This window comes from Bos indicus x Bos taurus, chromosome 11 (genome assembly GCF_003369695.1).
Source record: "Bos indicus x Bos taurus breed Angus x Brahman F1 hybrid chromosome 11, Bos_hybrid_MaternalHap_v2.0, whole genome shotgun sequence".
In the NCBI taxonomy this organism is placed as follows: domain Eukaryota; kingdom Metazoa; phylum Chordata; class Mammalia; order Artiodactyla; family Bovidae; genus Bos; species Bos indicus x Bos taurus.
The window spans coordinates 92,281,798-92,307,791 of NC_040086.1; the positions used below are offsets into that span (position 1 = coordinate 92,281,798).

The following is a 25,994-nucleotide window of genomic DNA, read 5'->3' on the forward strand; positions in this document are numbered from 1 at the left end:
AGTGAAAAATCTGGCAAACCAAGAGATCATGGAAGCAGTGTTGGGGAGTAGAGCCCAGGACCTACTCTCTGTGGCTTTGATTTCTGTTTTGGTGCTAGCAATATGACTTTGAGGAAGGACAATCTAGACTTTCACTCATGTAGTCTTCATATTTATTCAATGTCTTCCGTGTTCAGAACTGTGCCAGGGACTGGGGATGCAGTCTTGAACAAGACAACCATAGTTTATTCCTTGTAGTACTTACAGTCAGTTCTTATGGAGGGAATAAACAATGATCCAATAATTATTGTTTAGTCGCTAAGTTATGTCCGACTCTTTTGTGACCCCATGGCCTGTGGCCTGCCAGGCTCCTCTGTCCATGGGATTGCCCAGGAAAGAAGACTGGAGTGGGTTGCCATTTCCTTCTCTGGAGGATCTTCCCAGCCCAGGGATTGAACCTGCATCTCCTGCATTGGCAGGCGGATTCTGTACCACCGAGCCACCAAGGGAACCCGATTAAATAGTTACACAAATATTAACTGATATTGTTAAAGTTAGTGCCATGAAAAAGTACATGGTACTAAGAAAAGGGGCCATAGGACATTTGACCTGTTGGGCTAGAGAAAACAGCCAAGGAAGGCATCCTCTGAGGAAGTGGTACTTCAGCTGAAGTCTGAAAGAAAAGTTCATTAACGAGGTGAGGGAAAATCATTCCAAGCAGATTCAACAGTATTTTTGAAGACCCTGGCGCAGGAAATTATTCAAGGAAATGAAAGACTAGTTTACCAGTTTGTACAATGTAAGCGGTAATCACAATGTTGCCTGGTTATTGTGGGAATCAGGTAATACATGTGAAAGTATTTTATGTACAACAAGGACCTGTGTGTGCACACTCATATTACAAGAATCTACATGTTATGAACACAACTGAATTGGTAGGGGTTGCTGGGATGGTGGATAAGCTAGGACTTTGTCTTCCTCATCTAGTTCTTTCCAAAGTTAAAATGCACCTTCTATGGCAAGTGGGAAAATTCAAGTTTTGAGAATCTCAGCTTTGGATAAAGAATACGTGCCTCAAATAGTTGTAAAAAAATATTTAAACAGTTTGAAAAATAATGCCAGTAATTGCACTGTCTTATGTACACAGTATAGGATAGTGCTTAAGAGCACAAACTGTGGAACAAAAGTGCCTGAATTAAAATCTTGAGCAAATTGTTTATCTTTGCCTCTGTGTCTTTATCCATAAAATGGGTATAATAATAAGTACTTATCTCCTAGGGTTATTATGAGGCTCAAATGAGTTAATGTATACAATACAGTGCTTAGAACTGTCTCTGGCACATAGTTATTACCAGCTATTATAAGCTGTTGTTTCATTATTATTGTTAAAATTACCTTTTTAAAGGCTCGTTAATATCACCATGAAAAAGATGCAGTGGAAACTGTAGCTCAGAGAGGTTGATGTCCCCAGGTTCACACTGCTAGTAAGTGGGCAGACAGACATTTCAGTTCAAGACTTCATCCAAAGGTCAGATGTTTCCTGCTGCATTTTCTTCTGACTGTACGTTAATTTTGTTGTAGAATACTTGGGCTTGCAAGAGGGTTCCTTTCCTTGTCTTTACTTCTGTGCTGAACTGAGTGCTGATATGAATATTCTTGAGGTAAAGAGTCCAAGGGGCTGCCTTTATTGAATTTCCACTTTGAAGTTTCCTGACTTCTGTGCAGTTTAAAATCCATGTCTTAAGCATTTCAGCAATGTGGTTTATTTATAGAGTCGTCTTCCGGTTCACGTGTACTGGGTCCGCTTTTGGGTATTGAGTTTTCTGTCAAAGGTTGTTTATTTCTAACCCATTTTGATTTCCTGTTGCTTTGTGGATTGGCATTATGACCTGCAACAGGAACACCAGGAAACCTGTCTTAAATGGAATAGCCAGATTGAGACCCTGTAGATCAAAAAAAAAAGCACCTTATTATACAGCCATATTTGGATATAAGTGTGGGTTAGGCATTGGCTGTATTAGGCAAAAACCTAGATATAGAAACCTCATTTAGAGGCAAAATGTGTAAACAGTGCTGCTGCTACAGAGCAAAGCTATTAGCTCCAGCCTCTTGGTCAATGACAGTCTCTTAGAGCCTGAGTTTCTACATCTATAAAGAAGAGATTATTATACTTTTCTTTGTGGCATTTTTGAGAGGATTAAATGAATATTAAGGGTAAAGCAAGAAGGTTGGGCCTGACCTCTGTTAATAGTAGCTATTGATAATGATTAAAAAGAGGAAACATTTTTTTATTTTTTTAATGTAGATCTGTTTTTACTGACATCATACACCGATCATTGAAATCTAGCATCTCTTGCTATTAAAAATTCCATCGGGGGAAATTATTTGCCTTTGTGCAACTCGTTTGCTTTTCTTAAGGAAAAAAAGTAATAATTATAGCAGGTGGCACATTCCCAGCACTGTACTCGGTTGTTACATTCACTACTTCATTTTATTTTAAAACAGGATTGTTTTTTTCTCACTTTACAAATGAGGGAAATGATGCCCAGAAAATGCAATGAATAGCTACAAGTTGAAATTCACATCCAGATATGACTGACTCTTGGCTTCCTTGTACTTTAGTAATGACATGTAAGATTTCTTTGTTGTGTCTGACTCTGACATGGAAGTTTTTGAAAGGAAAGGCGATAGCTGTCAACAGATACCCGTTAGGGTGAACTCCTGTTGTCTGTTAGACACCGCGCCACGTGTTATACTTACATTAACTAATTTATTTTTCCCAACTCTAAGAAATAACTATAATTATCTCCATCTTATTACAGTTGAGGAAGTCAAGGTGCAGTGATGTTCAGAAGCATTTGGGTGTGGTGGAGATGGGCTTGGATTCTAGATCTTCTGTCTGCCAAGCCCATGCTCTCACTCAGACTGTAATGTGTGTGTGTATGTTAGTTGATCAGTTGTGTCTGAGCCTTTGCGACCGCATGGACCCAGCAGGTTTCTCTGTCCATAGAATTTCCCAGGCAAGAATACTGGAGTGAGTTGCCATTTCCTTCTCTAGGGGATCTTCCCGGACCAGGGATCAAAGTTGTGTCTCCTGCATTGGCAGGCGGATTCTTTACCACTGAGCCAACAGGGAAGTCCCACATTTGCCCGTAAGCTAGAACTGTTGTTCTATCCCAGGGGTAGCTGTAGGCTTTAACATCTTTCCACAGTCAAAAACCTCAGAAGGATCATATGTAACTTGTGTTAACACCGAGGAGGGTGGCATTTTCCAGAGCTTTAGTTCTATAACATGGAAGACCTCAAACCTCAGCCATGCTTCAGACTCACATTAAAGTGCATTCTAATTGGTAATCAGTGCATAAGGAACCAAAGAAAATTTTAATTAAATGCTGTTGTGTGAATTTTCCAGTCATTTTATGCCTGTTGAAATGATTTTATGTAAAATTCTCTTCCAGTACTCTGCTGTTACTCTTTATAGTGTAACTTTATCAAGATTTTGTGCTTTTTTTTTTTCCTGTAAGGGTTTAATTACCATCATTAAGGATTTAGGCTGCCATGCATTTACTTAACTCTCTTCCCTGTGTACTAATTGGCATTTGCTGTAGTGGAAAGAGCGTGGCGATTTGGCGTCCTACAGACTGTGAGCTAGATATTTAAATCTCTGTGAGCCTTAGTTTCTTTGTCCTATAAAATGGGGCTAATCATACATCCTTGTACAGCTGTTAGGAGGAGGGCTGGAGATAATGTATTTAAGTTATCTAGTACAGCGGTCCCCAGCCTTTATTGACACCAGGGACTGGTTTTGTGGAAGACAGTTTTCCCACTGACGGGAGCTGGGCAGGGGGGTGGCGATGGTTTCAGGGTAATTCAAGCTTATTGCGTTGATCGTGCTCCTGTGAGAATCTAACGCTGCAGTTCATCGGACAGTAGGCGGAGCTCAGGCTGTAACGGGAGGGCTGGGGAGTGGCTGTAAATACAGATGAAGCTTCTGCTGGCTCACCTGGTGCCCACCTCCTGTCCTGCCACCAGTCCCTAACAGGCCACAAACTGGAACGGGTTGGGAACCCCTGACCTAGCACACAGGTCAAAATGGATTGTTGGGCTCTGCTGATAGGATTTGCTTGCTAACTGGTACAGATTATTTTCTGAAGTTGCACTAACAAGAGAGTCTATTTCACTTAGATCTCCTTTTTGTCTTGTTCTTTTTAGTGGATATTCACAAGGATTGTCTTCAGTTATGGCCTTGGGTTTAAGGTGCTTCCGCTTGGTCCACCCTGCATTTTGCAACTCCCTTGCAGCCTTGACCAGACCTGTTTCAGAAGTCACACTGCAGACAGTGAGAGGAAGACAGAATGACCATGGGCAATGCATGGCCTATGCCGCCGTACCAGTCCGTCATTTTGCTACCAAGAAAGCCAAAGGTAGAGACGTGACCTCCTCGCCCCTGTCTTGTATTTAGCCCTTGAATGATCAGAGCTGGAAGAGATCTCAGAGATGTTCTGAATTTCTCCCCGTGCCTCACGAAGAAGTGATGTCTCAGGTGGATCAGTTGATAGGCTTGAAAGGTCACAGGGACAGATATGGTATTAGAGCTGAGGGTCTGTTTTCTCACTTCCATGCTGCCTCATATGTTGCCACAGCTCAGAAAACGACTGTTTTGTTTTAGATTTAGAATTAGAGGTGTAAGTGCCAAGCAAACCAGAATACTTGGGACAGGGATCAATGTATTTTCTCCTTCCAGGAAGATCTGTGTTGGAAGTAAAATTAAAAGCAGAAGTTTGTGGGGTGAAGATGTATGAGAGCCGAGGATTTAGATGGATGATCTTAATGGCTTGTGTCATCCAAGAATGAGACTTTGATATAACTCAGATCTCAGCTTAAACGTCGCTTCCTCAGGAAAGCCTTCCCTGACCTCTTAGGCTGGGTCAGTTCCCTTGTTACATGCACTTGTGCACATTGTTATTTTATCTTTGATGTACTTAGCAAAGCACTCATTAATTAATTAATTGTAGGGTTGATTATTGTTTGTTATGTCTTCCATACTGGACCCTGTGAGGAAAAACTCCACCTCTGTCTTTTTTTTTTTTCCCAATCTGTGTCTTTTGTTTAGGAGCGAACAGGGCCTGACGCATAGTATATATGTTTTGTTGAAGGAATGAATGAGTGACAGAACATTGTCAAGCAGACCTGCTGTTAATACTTGCAGCCATGGGTCAGGGAGTTCACTCGCAAGGATGGTGCTTGAAATATGCTACTGAATGTTGTTTCCCCACTGCTTTTCTTTTATGGTTTTACACAGACCTTCTCCTTTCCTGTTAACAGGAAAATTAACAAGTTGCTGGAAAAGCATTAATGCATAGAAAACGTATATTCAGTTAATAGTGATAAAGGTAATAACTTTTTGATGTGTAGGTTGCTTTATAGATTTTTTTAAATTCACATACATTTAATCATTTAATTTGATCTTTATAAATTATCTGTTGAAGGAATTATAATTACCCAGTGAAGAAATTCTTCTCAACACCTAGTGAGCCACGCATGTGCCTCACCATTTTGCGAGTGAGGAAGCTGAGGTCCACGTGTAAGACCTTGGCCCATGATCATGTGCAGTTAGTGGCAGAGCTGGAATGCGGGGACCTGTGCCCACAGCGCTGCAGTCGTCCAGTGCACCAGATGGTGGCTGCAGCACGTAAGCAGCGTCTTTTCATATTCAACTGCATATTCAGCTTTTATCTTCTTGGGTTGCCTCTTTAAAAAGTTGGTGGTTTGACTTTTTCCTTTAGATTTATTGGATTCTTTGTATATTAAGAATGCTGATCCTTTGTCAATATGTATATGTTATGGGTATCTACTTTGCCTTTTAACTTTATAATGTCTTTCATTGAACATCAGTTTTAATGCAGTCATATTGTTCAGTTCTTTCCTTTATCATTTGTGCTTTTTTGGCCTTATTTAAGATACCTTCATCTATCCAAAAGTCATAAATCTCTTCTTCTGTATTTTCTTCTAAATATTTTGAAGGTTTTTACTTTTCATATTTGGGTCTTTAATCCATAACGGAGTTTATTTTGGAATATGATATAAGATAGGGAATCTAATCTTATTTCTTTTGGAAGTGAGTAATAAGTGTGTCAGCCTCACTTATTTTTTCAAAAATAATACTATTTTTAAATCTATTTATTTTTGGCTGTGCTAGGTCCTCGTTACTCCGGTGGGTTTTCTCTAGCTGGCGGTGACTGGGGGCTCCTCTCTAGTTGCGGTGCACAGGCTTCTCACTGCAGAGGCTTCTCTTTTTGTGGAGCATGGGCTCAGTATTTGTTGCACCCAGGCTTAGTTGCCCCTTGGCATGTGGGATCTTCCTGGACCAGGGATCAGACCTGTGTCCCCTGCATTGACAGGTGGATTCTTCACCACTGTACCACCAAGGAAGTTAACCTCACTTAGGGAAAACTGTTCTTTACTCCCAGATCTGTAATGCTTCCTCTGTCATATATAATGTTTCTTCATATATATGATTTATTTCTGAGCTCTTGATGTGTTGAACTGCTCATCTGTCCCTGCACTAAATTCCCTAATGCCTGAATCACTGTCATAAAGTCTTGAATCTGGTGGTATAGATCTTTCCCTTCAGAACACACTAGCTTTTTCTTCTTCTTCTTCTTGGCCTGTTCTCTTCTCTGTGACATTTATAATCATATTGTCAGGTTTTCTCCATATAGATCTTACACAGTTCTTCAATTGGGTTTATTTCTAGAGTATCATCGTTTTTTGTCACTTGGTATATGATGTTTTTCAAAGTCAACTTTTGAGTTATATATACAGAAAAAGTGTGTACATAAATTGTAAGTGCTCAGGGAATTTTCACAAAGTGAACACAACCGTGTAACTATCACCCGGATTAAGATATAGACGTCGCTTGTACTCTGGAAGCTTTGCTCTTGTCCTTTTCGGGTCGCCCCTTCAAAAGACAACCCCCTCTCTTGACTTTAACACTGCAGATTTCGCTTTGCCCCTTTTGAACTCAGAATGGATTCTTTTCATGCCTGGCTTCTTTTGATAACAGCCTACACGTGAGATTCGTCCATGCTGGTGTCTGTAGTAGTTGTCGGTACATTTTCCTTTTTTTTTACAGTATCCCAGTGAATGTGTGTACCATGATTTATGTATGTTTTCTGTAGCCGATGGATATTTGAGTTGCTTCCAGTTTTGAGCTAAAATAAACAATGCTACTGTGAACATGCATTTTGGTGCCCATAAGTTTGCCTCTCTACTGGGTGTATACCAAGAGGAAGGATTCCTGAGCCTTGGGTCATGTGTATATAAATTTCAGTTCAGTTTCAGAATATATGGTTTCCCAGAGTGGTCATGTCAGGTTACTCTCCTCCCCAGGGTGCTTTAGTTTTCTATTCGCTAATTACCCGTTATCTACTTGTGAACACTTGGTATGGTCAGCCTTTTTAATTTTAGTCATTCTAATGAATGTACCGTTATATCTCATGGTTTTAATTTGTATTTCATTGATGAATAGTGATGGTGAGCACCTTTCATTTGTTTACTGGTTATTTGGATATCCTCTTTGTTTCCAATCTTTTGCCCGTTAAAAAAAATTGACCTGATTTTTAAAAATTGACTTGTAAGAATTTTAAGGTATTCTAAAGACAAGACTTTTGCATATATATGTATTGCTGATAATGATGACCTTTTCATGGTTGTTTTTTTTTTTTGATGAACAGAAGTTCTTAATTTTAATGTAGTCCAGTTTGTCAGTCTTTTCCTTTTATTAATAGTGCTCTTTTTCTCCTATTGAAGAAATTTTCCCCTGCCTTAAGGTCAAAAATATGTTCTATATTATTTTTTGCAAGAGTCATTGCTTTAAGTTTATGTCTTTTAGAAATTATGTGTTCTGTTTGGTTGCTGGAGAATAGGAATACTTTTGATAATTATACATTGATTTTGTATATTGCAACTCTGCTGAACTCTTTTATTAGAACCGTTGTGTATTTTTTTGGATTTTCTATGTAGATAATTAAAATACCTATATTTAATGATAGTTTTGTTTTTCCCTCCCCAATCTATATATCACATACCTTTTATTTCTTTTCTCTCTTTCCTCCATCCGTCTTCCCTCCTTCTCTCCTTTCCTTCCAACTACATTGTCTAGGAATTCTAATATAATTCTAATAAAAGTGATTTTTTATTGGAGTATAATTGCTTTACGATATTATGATAGTTTCTGCTGTACAACAAAGTAATTCAGCTATATGCGAATAAAAGTGATTATTGATAGTAGTCATCCTTGTTTTAGTCCTGACTTTATAGTGAATACTTCTTATGTGTTAACATCAAGAATTATGTTTGCTTTATTTTTTGGTAGTCTCTCTTTTAAGCAAGTGTCTTCTGTCCCTGTTTTGCTAATAGTTTTTTTTTGAATGGGTATTAATTTTTTTATTGGTGCTCTTACTGCATTTATTGAGTGAGCATTTAAAAATTTTTTTCAGTCTATGAATGTGGTGGCTCAACATTAATAGCCTTTTCTGATATTAAACCACTTTTGCATTCTTGGTATAAGCCCTCTTATGTGTAATGCGCATATACTTTGCTTGCTCCATAATCTGTGTGTTGCTGGATTTGGTTTGCTAATATTAATTTAGGGCTTGTATGTGAATTAGTCTTAATACAACTTTCTGATACTGATGGGCGTAAGTTCCTTTATGGGTAATTTGTCTTTTCTCTTTGGCTGTTTTCACAGCCTCTTTGTCCTTGGTTTTCTGCATTCACAAAATGTCTAGGTATGAATTTGCTTTTACTATCCTGTTTGAAACTGTTTCTAAATCTGAAAATTCAGCTCTTTCATCAGTTCTGAAAATTCTAAGCCGTTAGCCTGTTAACTTCAGAGCTTTCAAGCAAGATGATGACACAAGCAAATAAATGTTAAAAAAAAAAAAATCACTCCGCTGCTTACTGGTTGGTTACTTTGGGCAAAACATTTCAATAGCTGTTCCTCAGATTCCTTATCTGTAAAATGGAAGCAATAATAATCTCTGTTCTTCCTATGTCAGAGAGCTGCTTTGAATTCTAATAGAAGAATATACTTGAAATTGCATTGCAAATTGTAATATGGTGTACAGATAGCACAGGATCTAACTTATTGTAGATGTTTAATGAAATTTGTTGTGCATGATCTCAGTAAATGTTGAATATTTAATAAATAAACAAGTATAAGATAGTAGTATTTAAACGTTTTTATTTTTTTCTGTCCTCCCACACCCTACATAAAGGAATGCAAGAATATTTGTATTACTCAGGGGAGTGAGCTATGCATATATATATTATAGCTTATGAAACATCACTGTGATGGTTTAGATACAAACTAGAATTTTACTCAGTTCTCAGTATTGTTGGTTTTCTAAAATATAAGCCATTGTCACTGCCTCTGGTGGTGTTTCATGCTGCTAAACCACTGCTGTTCTTCCTGTCTGTACCAGCCGTCAGACACTTGGCATGGCCTTGTTTTAGGATTCATTTTGAAATGAATTAATATATTTTCTGTGCCTCTCGTTTTCTTAACTCATTGTTTATTGTCTCTATTTATGCTTTTTTTTTTTCCTTTTAAATTCATTGAATGTTGACTTTCTAGCCAAAGGGAAAGGACAGTCCCAAACCAGAATGAATCTTAACACTGCCTTGGTTGAGGATATCATCAACTTAGAAGAAGTGGATGAAGAAATGAAGTCTGTGATAGAGGCACTCAAGGATAATTTCAATAAGACTGTCAACATAAGGACTTCACCAGGTTAGTGAGTGAACCTGTGTTTTGGAGAGGGGCACGATGGCAAGAACATTGCTTTGGCAGACCTGGATTTTACGTACCAATTGGTGACCACTGGCAGTTACTTTACTTCTCTGGTGTTCAGTTTCCTTGTCTAATTCCCGTCTTCTAGCTTTGGGATGGGGATGAAAATAAGTGAGGTAACATGTGTAATGATTCTTGTAGAGTGCCCAGCATGTATTAACACTGCGTTTATCCATTTAGCAAATACTTGTCTGCTATGAACTAGTCATCGTGGTGGTTCACAGTAAACAAAAATAGGCATGATCTTTGCTCTCATGGAATCATACTGTCAGAAAATGGGACTTTCATTATTACTGTACTCTAAAAACTTATAGGTATTTAGTCTCATAGTAACTGAAATATTTGGTCTGATTTGTCAATTTTTTGTCCGAATTGGCCATTCTTATCCCTTACTGGGGACCTACTGTCTACAGACATGCCCACCTGAGGCATTTCTATACCCCTGGGCTTGACCAGGAAGATTCCGTTTGGGTTAATAACTTCCTGAAAATGGCTTTTCTAAGTGGGAAATGTCAGAACTGTCTAGGAGAACTGTTTGCAGATGTGATGGAAGAAGTGAGTTGTCAGCTAATGGTGCAGGCAGGCAGGAAAAATCCAATTGCTATTAAATTGGCCTTTTGGAAATTGTCATCATCCTAGAGTCAAGCCCGGGACCCCCTCGGAAAATATCTGTGGAGCTTGGGCTGCTCCCGCTCACATCTCGGTTGGGATAGTTCATAAGAAAGCTAGAAAATATTTCATGAACTTGTTCTTAAGAAAACCAAGTGAAAAATCTACAGCTCCATCTATAAACACCAGCAGAAACATCAGAGATGAGATCCAATGTGAAACCAGAAGACCATTCTATCATTTGTCAACCCTGGACTGGGGCATTTCTGCCTTTGCTGACAGTAGAGCATGCCATTCAGTCTCTCCCAACTGTTTATTTTAAACTTGCTTATTATTTTAGGTATGAAGCTGATAAAGTGCTTTGTCTCCCCTGTGCTTTCTGGCCTGTTAACATTCTGCAGCCGAAACCAGAGAGCAGTTTGAGAGGAGCTCAGGGAGAAATGTGATACTTCAAATTGGCCAGCAAGCTCCACTCTTGTTGAACTTAAAAAGATGATGGGCCTGGAAAGAGGTTGGGAGTGTAATTTGTTAAATGTTAACCTCTGCAAAAATGAGGGGCAGGAATGAGGCTGAGGGAGATGCTCGCTGGGGACAGATTGAGGGAAAAGGATTTGATGCATTATGTCGATACGGATTTGGGGAATGGGAACCACCACAGTTGCATGGTGAAAAACCCATGTTGGGACTTCTGTGGTGGAGGATCTTACGGCAAATCAGGAAGGCTGAATTAAGATCCGTTTTCAAAAGGCCTCCCACTGGTATTTCCTCTTTGCTTCTTTCTCTTCGAGGTTATGTTTGTACAGCGTTCTGTGTAGAACTTGGGGCCCTGAAGAGACTGGGTGAAACAGGCTGAATTTAGCCAGGATTTCATTTTATTTTACTTTTTTTTTTTTTACCAGATAATTCCATATCATCTTTCAGTACTATCTGAACCAGCAGATACTTTCCCACTTGTACCTCTGTCTGTCTACCAGAAATTCTGTCTCCAAGACTGAAGACAGAATTGATCGCTTTTAATAGTTGTCTAAAATACAGGTTTGTTTCTTCATTCTTGTCCTCTCATTCATTCATCCATTCATACATACATTTATTTATTCATCAGTGCACTATTAAGCACTTATTCTGTGCTGTTTAATAGGTGCTGTAGATTCAGAGAGAAAAGACATTGTCCCCACCTTCCAAGAGCCTAGATCCTAGTGTGTAGGGATAGACAAGTAAATCAAGGTGTGAAACCACATAGCAAAGCAGAGTGGTGAAGATCATGACTTTGGTGTTGATCAGGTCTAGGTTTGAATTCAGGCCCCATTAAGGGCTCTTGTGACCTTGGACAAGTTATTTTCTGTGCCCTAGTTTCCACATCTGTAAAATGGTGGAACTGTCTCACAGGTTTATTTGATCATAAAAACGAATAAATTATAAAAAGCATTTAGAACCATGTCTTGCCCTAGGAAGTGTTCAGTAAAGATGGGTCATCATTATTATAGATTTGTGTGTACGATCCTGGAGCTCATAAAGGATTTGTAATACAACCTAAGAGGTCAGACAGGATTTCTGAGATTAGATGCAATCATAGCTGATGTTCAAGAATGAGCAGAAGTTATCTGACCATAGAAGGCTGTCCTTAGTAGAAGGAAAAATATATACTGAGGATCCTAAGGCAAGACAGAATGGACTGTTATTAGAGAAACTGTAAGTAGGTTAGTTTGGTTAAAATATAGGGGAAAGTTGAGACATAATGATAATAGCGTGTATTGGGCCCTTGTATATGCGAGGACAGTATAAGGGCTTTCCATAAACTCTTTTAACTCTCATAACAACCCAGTGAGATAAGTATGATTTTAATACCCTGTTTAGAAACCAGGAAACAGACGCCCAAAAGGTTGAGGAGACCTTGCCAAGGTCACACAGTTCAGGAAGTGGCAGGGTTGGTATTTGAACCAGGTCATTGGTCTTCAGAATCATGGACTTTTCCAGATTGAAGCCAGTGGCGTCAACAGCCTTCTAACTTGTGGTGGCATTGAATTGAGTTGAGGACTGTGCTTCAGATCAGATCTTTGGGTCATAGTGTGGAACTGCATTATCCTAACAATTTGCTAGGACAACTCCCAATTTGTTTAAAAGACTGACACCTCTACCACCACCACCACCACCACCACCACCACCACCACCACCACCACCACACACATACACGGTGTGTCAGAATGAGCCATTCTCGAGTGATTCTTAAAATGAATGGTAAAATGTTCTTCTAGTTCTCATTTCATAGGAAATCAGGGAGTTTGAGTAATGCCCCTTTTATTGTCTTGTAACAATATACTTGCCTTCTTGACAAGAAAATTTTGCCCAAGGTTTTCCCTAATTCAGATATGGACAAAGATCAGATCCAGGGCATCAGTGAAGTGGTAATAATTGGTGGGTTTTTTTGTTGTTGTTGTTCCTAAAGGGAGTCTAAGTGCCAAAATCAAGGTGGTACGAGGTAACAGTTCCAAACCTGGCTGTATGTCTGAATCATGTGGTCATCTTGAAAGAAAACAAGAGCCCCTAAAATCACAGGCTCCTGAGCCCCTACAGAATCAGGATCTCTGGGGAGTGGGACCCAGGAATCTAAATTTAAAAGCTCCCTGGGGATTTCTGAATGGTGCAACTCAAAGTTGAATTCCACAGATAAGGGAAAGAGACTTGATCAGAGTTGGAAGTAAGTACACCTGAGTTGGGGCTGGGCTCTTGCTGGGTTTTCCTTTTGTTAGCTCTGTGATTTGGCTCATTTTACCTCCCCAAGTTTCTTTCTCTGGTGTAAAGTGGATATAGTGATACAATGTTACAGACTAGTTGTGAAAAGGGCTAGTAAGAGGTACCTATTTTTATGTTTTTTTTGTGTATGTGTCTATTGTATATTTGCTTATTTATATTGAGTTGTAATCTATATGTTAATCCTGTAAAGTATTTTTTAATTGAGTTGGAAACCAAGGTACTGAGAAGGTGACTGACTTGCCTGAGGTTTCATGTTAGTAAATGCTGACATAGTGGGAAGGGTGACCAACACTTTCCAGTTTCAGCTCTCAAAGTCTTGTGTCACAGGAAACCATGCAGGACCAGGCAAGTCAGGATCGTTGGCCACTCTAGTGCTGGTGAGGAATTTCAACCTAGTTTTGTCAACATTTCAAAGCTCTTTCCATCACATGACACCACTGCTTCTATAAAAGTCTGGAGTCCGAGAAAACGAAGTCTGTCACTGTTTCCAGTGTTTCCCCATCTAGTAAAGTAATGCTCAAAATTCTCCAAGCCAGGCTTCAGCAATATGTGAACCGTGAACTTCCTGATGTTCAAGCTGGTTTTTGAAAAGGCAGAGGAACCAGAGATCAAATTGCCAACATCCGCTGGATCATGGAAAAAGCAAGAGAGTTCCAGAAAAACATCTATTTCTACTTTATTGACTATGCCAAAGCCTTTGACTGTGTGGATCACAATAAACTGTGGAAAATTCTGAAAGAGATGGGAATACCAGACCACCTGATCTGCCTCTTGAGAAATTTGTATGCAGGTCAGGAAGCAACAGTTAGAACTGGACATGGAACGACAGACTGGTTCCAAATAGGAAAAGGAGTACGTCAAGGCTGTATCTTGTCACCCTGTTTATTTAACTTATATGCAGAGTACATCATGAGAAACGCTGTACTGGAAGAAACACAAGCTGGAATCAAGATTGCTGGGAGAAATATCAATAACCTCAGATATGCAGATGACACCACCCTTATGGCAGAAAGTGAAGAGGAACTCAAAAGCCTCTTGATGAAGGTGAAAGTAGAGAGTGAAAAAGTTGGCTTAAAGCTCAACATTCAGAAAACGAAGATCATGGCATCTGGTCCCATCACTTCATGGGAAATAGATGGAGAAACAGTGGAAACAGTGTCAGACTTTATTTTTTGGGCTCCAAAATCACTGCAGATGGTGACTGCAGCCATGAAATTAAAAGACGGTTACGCCGTGGAAGAAAAGTTATGACCAACCTAGATAGCATATTGAAAAGCAGAGACATTACTTTGCCAACAAAGGTCCGTCTAATCAAGGCTATGGTTTTTCCTGTGGTCATGTATGGATGTGAGAGTTGGACTGTGAAGAAGGCTGAGCACCGAAGAATTGATGCTTTTGAACTGTGGTGTTGGAGAAGACTCTTGAGAGTCCCTTGGACTGCAAGGAGATCCAACCAGTCCATTCTGAAGGAGCTCAGCCCTGGGATTTCTTTGGAAGGAATAATGCTAAAGCTGAAACTCCAGTACTTTGGCCACCTCATGGGAAGAGTTGACTCGTTGGAAAAGACTCTGATGCTGGGAGGGATTGGGGGCAGGAGGAGAAGGGGACGACAGAGGAGGAGATGGCTGCATGGCATCACTGACTCAATGGACGTGAGTCTGAGTGAACTCCGGGAGTTGGTGATGGACAGGGAGGCCTGGTGTGCTGCGATTCATGGGGTCGCAAAGAGTTGGACATGACTGAGCGACTGATCTGATCTGATCTGATGGGACCAGATGCCATGATCTTCATTTTTTGAACGTTGAGTTTTAAGCCAGCTTTTCCACTCTCCTCTTTCACCTTCATCAAGAGGCTCTTTAGTTCCTCTTCACTTTCTGCCATAAGGGTGGTGTCATCTGCATATCTAAGGTTATCGATATTTCTCTAAACATTAGTTGAATCTGAATTGATAGAGACTTAGATGTGAGGTTACTAAAAGTCCTTCTGAATTCTAAAACGCTTTCTTTAAACTTCCTTTTAGGAGCCCTTGACAATATCACTGTGGTGACTGCTGATGGGAAGCTTCCTCTCAACCAGATCAGCCAGATCTCCATGAAGTCGCCACAGCTGATACTGGTGAATATGGCCAGCTTCCCAGAGGTAAGGTGGCCTTGCTCAAGGGCTCCCTCTCCATGGTCTCCCTTGTAATGCAGGAGACTACAGCAAGTCAGGAGGAAGTATTCCCTTCACTTTGGGGTGAAACAAGAGACAAGGCATAACAAAGGGAATTTAAGGATAAGAAAAGCTCTCTTTCTGTTTCTAAATTCCTTTTCTATTTTACTCAAACACTATAGAGCCCAGGCGAGTAATTTGGATACTGACACAGGTCCCATCTAAGACAAACAGTAGTGGCAGTGGGGTAATTGCAGGCAGGGGTAAACTGTAGAGCGTGCGCCCTGTCTGAAGGGAGCAGCCTTTGCCCAGTTGCTGCTGATCCTTCCCAGGCAGAAATGTGTACCTGGTAATCAGATACTACCAGATACTAAGATTTTTATTTACAGAAGAAGCCAATAGCTGCAGTTTCTATCTTTGCTAAATGTTGCTAACTAATTCCCTTTTTCAGTGTGTTCTAAGTCTATGACAAAATATATTGATGGGCCATGTTTGACCCATGGGCCACCAGTTTATGACTTTTGCATTATTTGGAGTAGTGCTGTGCTGTGCTGTGCTTAGTCACTCAGTTGTGTCTGACTCTTTGTGACCCCATGGACAGTAGCCCACCAGGCTCCTCTGTCCACGGGGATTCTCCAGGCAAGAATACTGGAGTGGGTTGCCATGCCCTCCTCCAGCGGATCTTCCCAACCCAGGTGGGTTCTTTACCGTTTGAGCCACCAGGGTAGCCCTTTTTGGAGCAGACCTTCCAGGAATTCACATTCCTTTGGGACTCGACTGACCATTGCAGAATATTGCCCAGAGCACAGTGCTTCCAGGGCTGGAAGGTGGGTTGCATTAGATCATTGCAACCTGGAGGCTGTGATTTTAAGTCTGGTTGAGGAAGATAAATAGGCTGTTCCTTCCTGGTCCAGTAAGAAGTGACCTGGATTGGGACTCCTTGAGGACCTGGAATGTGGTCCCACCTCTTGCCAGCTGGCTATGTAGGTTGCGTCATTCTATGGGTCTCCATTTCCTCATCTGTTCACCTGAGGTGAAGGAATCTGAAGTCTCTATTCCACTGGTCTCTTTCAGTAATTCTAGCCCAAAGACAGAGACCAAAGTTGAACCTGCTGGATTTGACAAAACTGGGTTAGAGATAAGAGTAAGCCCTTGCTACAAACAAACTTTCACATCAGGGGGCTCTTGCAGCCAATGTGCCCATATTTGGGGGGGTATTACTCTCTCCTCCCCTGTTGTGTTCTCCATACTTCAGCCAGAGTGAACTTGTAAAGATATTAATATCTATTGGATTATGCCATTCCCGGGCATTGAGTTCATCAGCGGCTTCAAGTAATCTCTAAGAAGATGACTGTGGCCTAGACGGCTTTGTGTGAAACAGCCCCTGCCTGTCCCTGCAGATGCCCCGGTCTTGTGCACTGCCACCCTTGCACACTGCTCTGCCCACGAGCCTTTCAGTTCCTCAAACCCTTAATATCCTCAGGGCCTTTGCATATGCTGTTTCCTTTGCTAGGATCACCCTTGTCTGGCCGATTACTATCCATATTTTGGACTACAGCTTTCATATTGCTTTCTCAGGGAAGTCTTTCCTAGTCTACGCAAAATCTCAATTATTCCTCTATATTAACCACTTTTATACAGCACAGTTCTTTTTCTTCATTGTACTTATTAACAGTTATGCCCTTATCTACATCTTAGTTTTCTATCTCCCTTTCCCTAGATCATAAGCTTGGAATGTAGGAATCGTATCCAACTTGCTCATTCTGTCCAGCACCAAACACCATGCCTGACACATGGACGCACCCAGTACATTTCCCTCAAGTGGGTGAATACTTGTCATTAGGTTGATGGAAGGGAGGCACTCATTCGTGGTGTTCCTGAGGAGCAGAGAAATGGACAGAAAGGGAACTCTTAGCTCTTTCCCCTTCTGGCCCCTCTGAACCACTGAGGCCTCTCTGCCTTGTTCATCTGATCCCACAGGCACCGCGGGCCAATTTAGGGAACAGCCTCCTAATTACACAGCTTGAAGACCTCATCAGGCAGATTGCTTTTCAGAGCCAGCCACTTCTGTTATTAAATAGCAAAAGGCATTCACAGAAGAAGCACCTGATTGGCCACCAGAGTGTCTTAGGAGGCAGGAGGAGGTACTAACAGCTTAATTTTTTCTTAGGAAATGGAAATATATCTTCATTTTCCAAGCAAGGCATCTTTGCCATTTCTCCAAGTTGAAATTCTGTGAGTTTTGAAAAAAAAAAAAAACACATCTACAGTTAACCTTAGTAGAGAGGCTCCTTACAAGGACAGAGCGAGGAAGTGTGAGTTACATTGTCTTTTGAATTCCTTTATCTCATCTGGTGTATATATTAAACAAATAGCTCTAACTAAACATTTCCTTCCTCTGGTTTAGAAGCTGTCCACGGAGTGCCCAGGTTTATAGCTTCAAAATGCTGAGCTAATCCTCTCTGTGTTTATATACTTCCTTTCTGTTTCACAAGCGGCTGGCTTTCTTTTCAAATCTGAGCATTTCTGTGTCATGCCATAGAGACATGATGCAGATTTACATGCATAATGTTTTTAAATGCATTGAGGACAGAAAACTGCATTGCATTTGTTTAGCATGTGTCCTGCTTGATAAATGATACACACAAGTTACTACCTTCCATAAACTTGCCTGCAGCTAGAGTTAATGATGGGAAAGAAGGGAGTTTGGGAAAAAAAAAAACAGACAACAGCATGATTTGAACAAGGCAAATGAGAAAAAAAATTCTGCAGGCTCCTTTATTGCTCTTGTGGAAGGAAGAAAGGTGGGTTGAGTGTCTACAGGGCTGCTGGGCATTGCTTTCTCGTGTTCTGTTTCATGTGATCAGCACAGCTACTCTTTAAAGTTAGACTTAAGTCCGTTTTCTGGAGGAGGAAACTGAGGCTCAGAAAAGTAGAATTCTTCCACAGATTCATGCTGTGGCGGTAGAGCCAGGACTTGAGCTTAGGTCTGTCTGTTTGACTCTAAATCCTGTGCTTCCTTCACCATCTGTTCCTTAATTCCACAAGTATTTTTGTTGAGTCTCTGCAAATCAGCTGTTGACTTGAACCCAGATTGTCAAGGACTTGTTCACCTGTCTACAAAAATTTCATCGTCTTTTGTCCTGTAGCATACACACCCATATAGATGTGAGTATAGACGTGAATGAATTGGACTTATTAGTTTAAGAATCCCTGGAGGAGGAAAGGCAACCCACTCCAGTATTCTTGCCTGAAAAATCCCATGGACAGAGGAGCATGGCAGGCTATAATCCCTGGGGTCCCAAAGAGTCAAACACTACTGAGTGAGCATGCACGCACGCAGTGATAGCAGACATTGCTAATTGATCACAGCACTCGGTCCTGCCTAACACCACATGGGATCTGTGATCTTTCTCCACACAGTACTCCAAGCAGCCACAACCAGTGGGTCATTGTTGCCATCGGAGGGTGTCTGTTTGCACTGGGGCGCTGGCGGGCATCTCTTCAGTGAGGGATAAAGGCTAAGAGATGGAAATGGGATAGAAATGCATGCCTTTTTGTCGGAACCATGAGTAGGTCAGAAGTCATGTTGGGAAAATGACTATAATTCCCTGAGTTTCTGTATTCTGTATCAAACTAAAATGTACATGTTTAAAGTATTTCAGAAGAACTACCTCTTTCAGTAGGTTTTTTTTGCAAATGAAACCACTCTTGGTTCATATTTTTTCTGCACGCGAAAGGACACAGAACAGGTATAAAATGATAACAAAATAAGGCTTTTGGGAGGGGTATAAACATGAAGAGTTTTTCTAACAGGTTTGAGCCAGTGCTTTAATATACATATTAATCTACTTATTCAGCAAGCTTCTACTGAGCACTCACTGCATCCTTGGCACTGAGCCTTGGACAGGGAAGGTGTAAATATTGAGCTGTATCTCCTGCCCAGCTTGGAAGCAGCGGTGGGTGCTCCCATGCTTGCCTAGGAAGGCTGTGTGACAACACTTGGGCCAAACTGTGAAGGGAAAGTGGAGGTGGTGGTGGTGGGCTGGTCCAGCCAACTTACCAGTCTTTCCTTCAATGAAAAGCTTCAAAAAAATATTAGACTTGAAATCAGGTCAGTTCTTCAAAGTGGTGATTCTCCCTTTTTTAAAAAAAATTTTTTTTTAGTTAATTAGTCTATTTATTTATATTTTGGCCACACTGAGAGGCATGTGGGATCTTAGTTCCCCCGACCAGGGATAGAACCTGCGCCTCCTGCATTGGAAGTGCGGAGTCCTAACTTCTGGACTGCCAGGGAAGCCCCTCCCTTTATGTTTAACTTTAGAAATCTGTGTTTCATTTTATTAAAGAAGTTGGTAGTTCTCTTGTAGAGGAAAATTTCATTTCTTTATCCAGCTCTTTTATTTACCTTGGCCATACGCTTTATACACCAGACCTAGTTCCAAATTCTTTTTGGCTATTAAAAAAAAAGAATCAAATTCCCTGTGCCACAGTTACTGAACACATTGAGCTAGTGGATCTGGGAGGTCATAGAGACTAAGTAACGTCACTGGATGGAGAGTTGAGGAGCTGAGCCTGCTCTTAACACTGCCAGTAACCAGAAGCGTGACGGGCGAGGTCTTCACTCCGTTGCTCTCGGCTTTCAGGGACTGTGTCTCTGTGTAGGGGTGTGACCTTTACCAGCAGGTCCCTGCACACATAAGGAAGGGACTGGATGTCTGAGATCCCTTCCAGCTCCATAGTCTGTGGTCAGAGGTACATTTTGAGAATTTATCATTTTAAGCAGTGGCTGCACAGTTAAATTCTGTAGCCCAAGGGCATGATTTGTCTTCTTGTGGAATGCTGGTTTGTCTTTTTGACCTAACGATAACATCTTATGTCCCTGTAGAATTTAGGTCATTTTACCATGAAATGGATGAGCTTTTTAGGCACGCCCTTGAAACAAAACCCAATCTGGAAAAATAAAATAGGTGTGCAACAAACCCCATTTATTTAAACCGGAAAGTCTAGGGAGGAACTCAAGGCTGGGAGTTGGTTCCGTTGAATCCAAGCGACGTGGATTGGCTCTGGTCAAACCTAAAATTCTTTTGAAAATCAGGGGCCTTGTTTTCATGAATGGCACATTGTCACGCCAATGAAATTCTCTCTTCCACACTCCCTTCTCTTATGCGGTAGGATTGCAAACCAGGTGTGGTTATAATGTTGCTTGAAGCTGAGATAAGGCAGTTTGGGAGAGAGCAAGGCTGTGTCAGAAGAGACCCAGATGGACCTTAGGACAGCGGTGCATCAGAGAACGATACTCCGAGATCTGTAAGAAACCATAATGGAAAAAAATGTGAGAAAGAATATGTATAACGTAATCGTGTTGCTGTACAGCAGAAATTAACATTGTAAAAGAGCTATAGTTTGATGAAATAAATTTTTTTTAAACAAAGAGGGACTTTGATGACAGTCCCGTGGTTAAGACTTTGCACTTCCGCTGCAGGGGCCATGGGTTTGATCCCTGTTCAGGAGAACTAAGATCTGACATCGCATGCCTCATGGTACAGCCACAAAAGAGAGAAAAAAATAAAGACAGCAGTGCATCAGCTAGGTGATGACATCAGCTTATCATTCTCCGGGGGTTTGTGCATTCTTACCTTTATTGAATGTGTTTATATAATAGCACCCCTTGCCTGGGTATTACAGGCACCCAGACACAGAGGAAGATGCATGGCTCATGTTACCTCATTTAATCCTCTCTGAGGTACAGTACTGCAGGGTCTCAGATTACTACATGGAGCCTCAGAGAGGTCAAGCTTATTGCCCAGGGTCACATGGTTAGCAGAGTGGGGATTTGAACCGAGATCTTCCATGCTTCCTTTCTTGGCACACACACCAGCAGAGATTCATCGCTCATGCCAAAACACAAGTGAGGTTGGTGTGAGCATAGATGTGAGTGAGTTAAATTTATTTACTCATTCCACTCGGCACTGGTATATTTTGAGTGTAAAATGTCAACTGGAGTTTTTAATGTATAAAATCTTTCAGCTGTCTTTACACCAATCTTTGCACAGACCAGCCCCCCTCCCTTGAGGATTTATTGTGGTTTTGATCTGCGTTGCCTCAAACCATTGAAATCTTTTCAAAGAAGCAGAGCTGTTTTCTTTTTATTTTTTCCTCTATGCTTTTTTTCCCTCCCGCAATACACTGGTACCAGGAGTGGACATAGTTTGCTATTCAGCTTGATCAAAGCACTCTACACCAATGTAACTTCCTGATCTTACTGGTAACAGAACTAAATGTTTCCATGTTCTGCCAAGATGGGTTGCCAGTTATCGACAGAGGGCTTGCATCTGGTAATAATTATTTACTAATTCTGTTTACCTTTTGATCTGGTTTTCAGTGTACAGCTGCAGCTATCAAGGCTATAAGAGAAAGTGGAATGAATCTGAACCCAGAAGTGGAGGGGACGCTAATTCGGGTACCCATTCCCAAGTAAGTCTGGCTGACACTCACATATTTTGATGTAATGGGGCAGCTATCTTTGGAAGGAAACCAACACTCCATGATACTGTCAGTCTGATGGTGTACTTTACCTGTGTCTCTCATCCTGGCCGGCTCCAGCAGCTTTTGAGATCCAGTTTATTGATTCAGATGCAGCAGTAAAACTGACAAAGTTCTTGTCCTCATGTATTTTATAGTCCTATTGGGAAGATAAGACTCATAAATAAAGTCATTCCAGATAATGAAATGCTGTGAGAAAAGAAAGGACAGTGTGTTCCAATAGAGGGTGACTTGCTGAGAGTGATGGTGGCAGGGACAGCTTCACAAGGAGGTCACATTTCTGCCGACAGTTGAATGATGAGGACAAGGCAGCCTAGGGGAAGAGCTTTCCAGGCAGAGGGAACAGACAGCCCAAAGGCCCTGAATCTGAAAAGACCTCAACACTTGTAATCTCTAACACAAATTTCTGGAAGAGTCATTTTCCCATTAGTCCTCACTTGTTGAAGAAGTTTAGGTATAAGAAAGAACAGAATATTGTTAATTACGTAAATATATAGAACTTAAGAGTTTCAAAGGCATAAACTGTGTGTTTATTTTTAAAGTAAGAAAGAAAAGAAATTATAAGACCTTGGCATATTTGATGAAGAGAAAGCCATTGTGTCTCAGTGGTGGTGTGGGGTTGGATCGGTGAGAGGCCCATGCTCTCGGCATTACAGGCCCTGGTGAGTAGTGTGGGCTGTGCTGTCACTGTAGTGGGAAGCCACTGGAGGCCCTTCAGCAGAGGCGTGATCTGAGGTTGACTTTTTAGGAGCTCTCTGGCTGCTGATTAACAGATGAAATGTAGGGGGACAGAGTGGACCCGAGAGCATCGTTGGGAGGCCACTGCAGTAGTCTAATTCCAGGACTTGGTGTGTGCTAAGTCGCTTCAGTCGTGTCCGACTCTGCGACCCTATGGACTGTAGCCCACCAGGCTCCTCTGTGCATGGGATTCTTGAGACAAGAATACTGGAGTGGGTTGCCATGCCCTCCTCCAGGGGATCTTCCTCACACAGGGATTGAACCCACTTCTCTTACATCTCTGCTCTGGCAGGTGGGTTGTTTACCACTGGCACTACTTGGAAGCCCAGTAAGCCCCAAGTAAGTGTTGAATTCATTCAGTCACTCAACAAATATTTTTATTAAGCCCTAACTACCTGCCAGGCCCTTTCCTGTTTGTTGAGATAGAACAGTAAATAGCACCAACAAGAAAAAGTCCCCATCCTCCTGGGGCTTATTTTATAGTCAAGTAGGCACAGTAAAGAAACCCATAGCTCAGATGGTAAAGAATCTGCCTACAATGCAGGAGACCTGGGTTTGACCAGTGACAGATTTTATTTTCTTGGGCTCCAGAATCACTGTGGATGGTTACTGAAGTCATGATTTTAAAAGACACATGCTCCTTGGAAGGAAAGCTATGGCAAACCTGAACAATGTATTAAAAAGCAGAGACATCACTTTGCCAACAAAGACCTGTATAGTCAAAACTATAGTTTTTCCAGTAGTCCTCTACGGATATGAGAATTGGACCATAAAGATGGCTGAGCGTCATAGAATGGATGCTTTTGAATTGTGGTGCTGGAGAAGACTCTTGGGAGTCCATTGGACTGCAAGGAAATCCATCCAGTCAATCCTAAAGAAAATCAACCCTGAATATTCATTGGAAGGATTGATGCTGAAGCTGAAGCTCCAATACTTTGGCCCCCCAATGGGAAGAGCGAACTCAATGGAAAAGATTTCCTGATGCTGGGAAAGACTGAGGGCAGGAGGAGCAAGGGGCATCAGAGGATGAGATGGTTGGATAGCATCACTGATTCAGTGGAGATGAGTTTGAACAAACTCCAGGAGATGGTGAAGGACAGGGAAGCCTAGTGCGTTGCAGTCTATGGGGTCACAAAGTCTGACACAACTTGGTGTCTGAACAACAACAGGCACAGTAAACAAACAAATACATGATGTCAGGGGATGGTAAGGACTATGAAGGAAAGTAAGCAGGCACCACTTCAAGGGAAACAGATGGGGAAACAGTTGAAACAGTGTCAGACTTTATTTTTGGGGGCTCCAAAATCACTGCAGATGGTGACTGCAGCCATGAAATTAAAAGACGCTTACTCCTCGGAAGAAGAGTTATGACCAACCTAGATAGCATATTGAAAAGCAGAGACATTACTTTGCCAACAAAGGTCCGTCTTGTCAGGGCTATGGTTTTTCCAGTGGTCATGTATGGATGTGAGAGTTGGACTGTGAAGAAAGCTGAGCGCCGAAGAATTGATGCTTTTGAACTGTGGTGTTGGAGAAGACTCTTGAGAGTCCCTTGGACTGTAAGGAGATCCAACCAGTCCATTCTGAAGGAGATCAGCCTTGGGTGTTCTTTGGAAGGAATAATGCTAAAGCTGAAACTCCAGTACTTTAGCCACCTCATGCGAAGAGTTGACTCGTTGGAAAAGACTCTGATGCTGGGAGGGATTAGGGGCAAGAGGAGAAGGGGATGACAGAGGATGAGATGGCTGGATGGCATCACTGACTCAATGGACGTGAGTCTGAGTGAACTCCAGGAGTTGGTATTGGACAGGGAGGCCTGGTGTGCTGTGATTCATGGGGTCGCAAAGAGTCGGACACAACTGAGCGACTGATCTGAACTGGACTGAAGGGGCAGTGAGTGTTAGGGGTTTTATTTGTAGGTAGGAAGGTTCAAAAAGGAAGTGACATCAGAGCAGGGACCTAAGTGAAAGGAATGAATGAAGCTTCCCAATAACTAGAAGGGAAGTGGAATGTGAACTTGTCATCATGTGCCACACATCATTCTGTATTCCTTTACATAGATCACTGCATTTGTCACACAACTTCTGTAAAGTAGATTTTTTTCCCCAGGTGTGGAAATTCAGGCTCAGAGAATGTGTGTGTCTTTGAGGTCACACAGCTTATGCTGAAGCTCAGGTTTAGTTGATTCTGGAGCCTCAGGATATACCCATGCTAGCAACAAGAATTAATACCAACACCGAAGAGTCCAAGAACTTCCCTGCAGACCTTTTTCTTCTGCTTTTTGGCCAGAAAATGGCCTCTGTAAGTCAGAAATAACACTCTGCTTTGAAATCATATGAATTGGGAGCTATATAAGAAGCAAATAGACCTGAGTTCAAGTCCAGTACTTGTTTTCTTGGTTAGTTCGTTGATTCGCTTAGCAAATTTTCTACAAATGTGTTACGTGCCAGCCTCTGTGCTGGGTGTTCTGGTTGCATGTGGATCTAATGTTGGCCTTTGTGTAACTCAGGGCTGTGTGGGCCCCTTGTTTATATTACTGGCAGATTACTTGTGGAGTTTACTATTACCTACAGTTTATAGATGAAAAAAATTAAAATTCACAGAAATTAAGGGACTTGCTCAATATCACATGGCCAGAATTTGAATTCTGAGTTTTTCTGTTACCATATTTCAGGCTCTTTCTTCTGCGCTCAATGTATAGGTGGGTAATTCTGGAAAGTGCTAGGTGTACTCACGTCCATCAGAAGCATGACTCGCAAGTGGGATGGATATAGTCAGCAGCTTAATTTTTTTGTTCTTGCTGCTATGTCTGTGAAATCTTGGCAAAGCCTCTTACCCGCCCTCCACACCCCCGCCCCGAGCCTCAGGTTCTTCATGCACAAGATGAAGGCATTGTTCTCAGTGGTCTGCCAGGTCCCTTTTGGAGCTCCAGAATGCTGTGATGCTGTGAAGTGATGCCCCTAAATGCTCGTTGCTGACTTGGATTCTTATAGAGTGGCCCAATTGTGGATCATTTGTTTCTTTCAAAGAACTCGCTGACATCATGTGCTCCTCTGCAGCCCCGCTCGAGTTAATGGCTGCAAGTTTTGAAAGATCAGTGAGTTTAACTTGAATTTCCAAAGACATGGGGATCTGTTACATTATATTTTGCATTATTTTATGTTGGTTAATGGGTGTAATCCAAGAGAAAGTTGACGGACCAAATCCGTCTGCTCCTGCAAACCTCATTTTTTATATACTTTCTTCCCTTTGACAAGGTGGTAAGGTCATGGGGCCCCTTACTGCATTATACGTTTGGTAGTTTTCCAGATAAAAAATGAATGATCTGTTCTTTATTATGGAGGTTGTGTCATGTGAGAGGATA

At 41.5% G+C, this 25,994-nt stretch overlaps 1 protein-coding gene across 2 annotated transcripts in view; it reads left to right on the forward strand.

The window, feature by feature from the left end:
- MRRF (mitochondrial ribosome recycling factor) overlaps positions 1–25,994 on the forward strand; it is a 55,018-nt gene that overhangs the window by 1,553 nt on the left and 27,471 nt on the right. The window contains exons 2-5 of one of the 2 annotated variants that reach the window (XM_027556191.1): positions 4,192–4,403; positions 9,620–9,775; positions 15,216–15,334; positions 21,732–21,823. In XM_027556191.1, coding sequence (XP_027411992.1) covers positions 4,192–4,403; positions 9,620–9,775; positions 15,216–15,334; positions 21,732–21,823 — 579 coding nt within the window. The remainder of the gene's footprint in view (positions 1–4,191; positions 4,404–9,619; positions 9,776–15,215; positions 15,335–21,731; positions 21,824–25,994) is intronic. The other variant, XM_027556192.1, reaches the window with a different exon arrangement.